This window comes from Vicia villosa, unplaced genomic scaffold (assembly GCF_029867415.1).
Source record: "Vicia villosa cultivar HV-30 ecotype Madison, WI unplaced genomic scaffold, Vvil1.0 ctg.001304F_1_1, whole genome shotgun sequence".
Taxonomy (NCBI): Eukaryota; Viridiplantae; Streptophyta; class Magnoliopsida; order Fabales; family Fabaceae; genus Vicia; species Vicia villosa.
The window spans coordinates 273,521-276,947 of NW_026705567.1; the positions used below are offsets into that span (position 1 = coordinate 273,521).

Here is a 3,427-nt window from a genome sequence, read left to right on the forward strand (position 1 = left end):
AAAATAATCTTACCATTGTTACCAAAGTAAAAAAAGTATCATAGCTAATTTAATTTGTTGCTATTACTATATCTGAAATTCAAAGTACACATAATTATTTCTCTTTAATCCCTATTAAATGCATACATTTATTCAACAATTTAAAATAAAATAAAAATATATATATTTTAAAAAAAGTAATTTTTTCTGCAAAATCTATATACATATAGTCAACTTCTACTAAAATAGTTTATAGTCAACTAATATTAAATAAAAAACAAAAAATAATAAAACTTTTAAAGACTTAAAAATAGTCAATTATTTATTTTTTTGAATATTTAATGACTTGCAAAATTTTGCAGCTATAAAAATCACAACTTGAACTCAGAATTTCATTGCACTAACTCTCCAATGGGTAACAGAATCGGTAATCTCTGCCTCTGTTCCGCCGGAGCCGGTGATACCTCCGACAGGTTGCAAAACAACTCTACCTTATTGTCCCAGAAACTTGATAGAGCTGTTTGCAACTCTGTCATTTATGTTCGATCAGACCCACTTCGAATCTATGGCGACGGGGACACGTTATCTGATGAGTCCGCGGTCGCCACAATGAGTTTTTGTTCAGTCTCCAGCGCAGCCGTTAGTGCGAACTCGATATCATCGCCTTCCATTTTCGTTGATGACTCTGTTCAAATGAACACTGTTTTGGATTCTTCTGCTTCGTTTGAAAGCTTTGGCTCTTTCGTTCCCACAATGATTCCTTTGAGTCATTACGATCGTATGACGAATGGTGATTCTGTTGAGGATGATTCAGAGCATGAGAAGATGAAGAAGGCTTGTACTTGTAAGATCGGTTTGAAGAAGGTTCTGAGTAGAGTTTTTTCCAATGCAGTATTTGGAAAAGGCTCGAATTTTAAGAGAAGTGATAGTGGTAATGGTAATGGTTATAGAAGATTGAGTTCTTGTACTAGTTTGAGTGGTGATGATACCGCTGCTGCTGATGGTGGTGGTGGTGGATGCGAGAATTATCATATGGCTCGAGGAAAAGGTGGCGAGGATCGTGTTCATATTATATTATGTGAGGATCATGGATGGATTTATGTAGGGATTTATGATGGATTCACTGGCCCTGATGCGACTGATTTTCTTCTGAAGAATATGTTTGGTGTTGTGCATGATGAGCTTAAAGGATTTCTATGTAATCGGAACGGTCATAATGAAGAAAGTTTTAGTCACTCTGATGTGTTGGAAGCACTTTCCGAGGCACTGAGGAAAACTGAGGATGCGTTTTTGAAGATAGTCGATGAAATGATTACGCGTAATCCTGTGTTAGCTATGATGGGTTCTTGTGTTTTGGTTATGCTAATGAAAGGTGAAGATGTCTACTTGATGAATGTGGGTGATAGTCGTGCTGTTTTAGCCACTCAGACTGGGAATCCTTTTCAGCTCACTGTCGATCATAACGCTCATGCGAGAGAGGTAGTTTTATCTTTTTTTGCAAATTTGTTAAAATTGAGTAGCTTTTGCAAGTGAATGTTTCATGTCACGTTGAGTGTTATAGGATCACGTTGAACCACCGCGATTTTGTATTAGTTGCGTAGTGTAACTTTTGCATAATTGCGGTGATTCTGTGTGATTTTTGGGAGGTAAATAGATGGATTTTTTTTCACTTTCGAATTTCAGGAGGTTCGTAGAATCAGACAGGAGCATCCAGATGACGCTCTGGCGATAACTAATGGTCGAGTGAAGGGTTACTTGAATATCACAAGGGCTTTTGGCGCAGGATTTCTCAAGCAGGTAATTTGATGCATTATACTAGTTTCAGGCTCCTATTTCACTGTTATATTGAATTACCAACATGGTAATAGTATGATCCTCTTGGTTTATTTTGCAGCCTAAACAAAATGATGCGATGTTAGAGACTTTCAAAGTTAACTACATAGGGGAATCTCCATATATAACATGCTCTCCTTCACTACATCATCACAGGCTCTGCTCAAGTGACAAATTTCTCATACTGTCTTCTGATGGACTTTACCAATATTTCACCAATGAAGAAGCAGTTACCAAAGTAGAGTTATTCATCACCAGGTTTCCCTATAAGAATCCTGCTCAACTTCTCATTGAAGAAGCACTCTACCAAGTCGCAAAAAAATATGGTATGAAACACTCCCTTTTAACAATAGTTTAAAATGTAGTTGCAATTTAATTTAATTGGATCTTTACTCTGAAATTTGTGTGACAAGCAGGCATGCTCGTCCCGTTTAGACCCACTCTGCAAAAACCTGCAGAAAACGGTACGGGGGTGGGGCAGGCATACTTGGCAATATGAGTATAAAATCTTGGTCCGTCCCATAATAAAATAAGGGCGGAGTGGTCATGTGGGCTTTGCACCTCTAAAGACCAATAGTTGAAAAATAAATTTATTAATGTCCACGCTAGCAAAAGACTACAAAAAATGGGACAAACATATTAGAGGGTAAGGGTTTAAAACCTTGATCCGTCCGACGAAAAAAACTGTTAAAACCGGCATTTCCAGTGGGTCAAACCTGTTTTACCACCTCTAGACTTTATATGTTTAGTGTCTGACATATGTAAATGTCTAACTTTCATCAAAGTTTGACTAACTGACGTCAACGTGACATTGCAAATATGGTTTACATTCAAATCTTTTTTTATACTATCAACGTGTCAGTATTAGTATTGCGTCTGAGTCCATTTTTCGTATCAATGTTTCTTAGTCAAATTAATGTTTGAAAGATTGACTTTTATTGTTGCATTGTAGGCATGGAGTTCCATGAGTTGCTTGATATATCACATGGAGAAAGAAGACGCTACCATGATGACATTACAGTTGTCATAATATCCTTGGAGGGAAAAATATGGCGTTCATAGGTTTAAATATGTTGATGTGTGACATAACAAAGTGTCACTAATTGAAAGTTTAGGGAACTTTCCTTCTTGTTTTGCTTATCTTTTTCTATTTGCTATCTCATTTTACAATAAATCAAAGATTCCAAAATTAGGCTTATATGGAATCACAAGAGCTACAGTTTGATAGCTTTCTTTAATAAATTTTATTTTCTTCCTTTCAATGGTATATTTATGTTCGGATATTCCCTTTTGACTTTTTGAATTTAAAAGTTGTGTCAAAATTTGTTTATGTAGTCAAATCCTTAAGTTTTCTCCTCTAATTATAACAAAAAAATTGTTAATATCATACTATAAAAAGTAAGATGGGACCCGAAAATATATAGTTTGATTTTTAAATACTCTCCATTTAAAATCCATGGTCAATCTTATAAAGGAGTGAAATGTAGATTTAGATTTTGATCATATGTTGATGTCATAGAACTTCTCCTTTTTAAATCAAGCTCACCATATCTTTTAAATAAAATGCATAGATATTTGATTTTGAAATCAAAGTTTTATCTAGGAGTAAAGTAAG

General features: G+C 35.2%; 1 protein-coding gene across 1 annotated transcript; it reads left to right on the forward strand.

The window, feature by feature from the left end:
- The first annotated feature begins 390 nt into the window (after positions 1-390).
- LOC131634489 (probable protein phosphatase 2C 23) lies at positions 391-3,001 on the forward strand. The gene is made up of 4 exons (XM_058905158.1): positions 391-1,458; positions 1,663-1,776; positions 1,874-2,138; positions 2,765-3,001. Exons 1-4 carry the CDS (start codon positions 391-393, stop codon positions 2,872-2,874), a joined length of 1,557 nt encoding a protein of 518 aa, XP_058761141.1. The 3' UTR covers positions 2,875-3,001.
- The last annotated feature ends 426 nt before the right edge of the window (positions 3,002-3,427 follow it).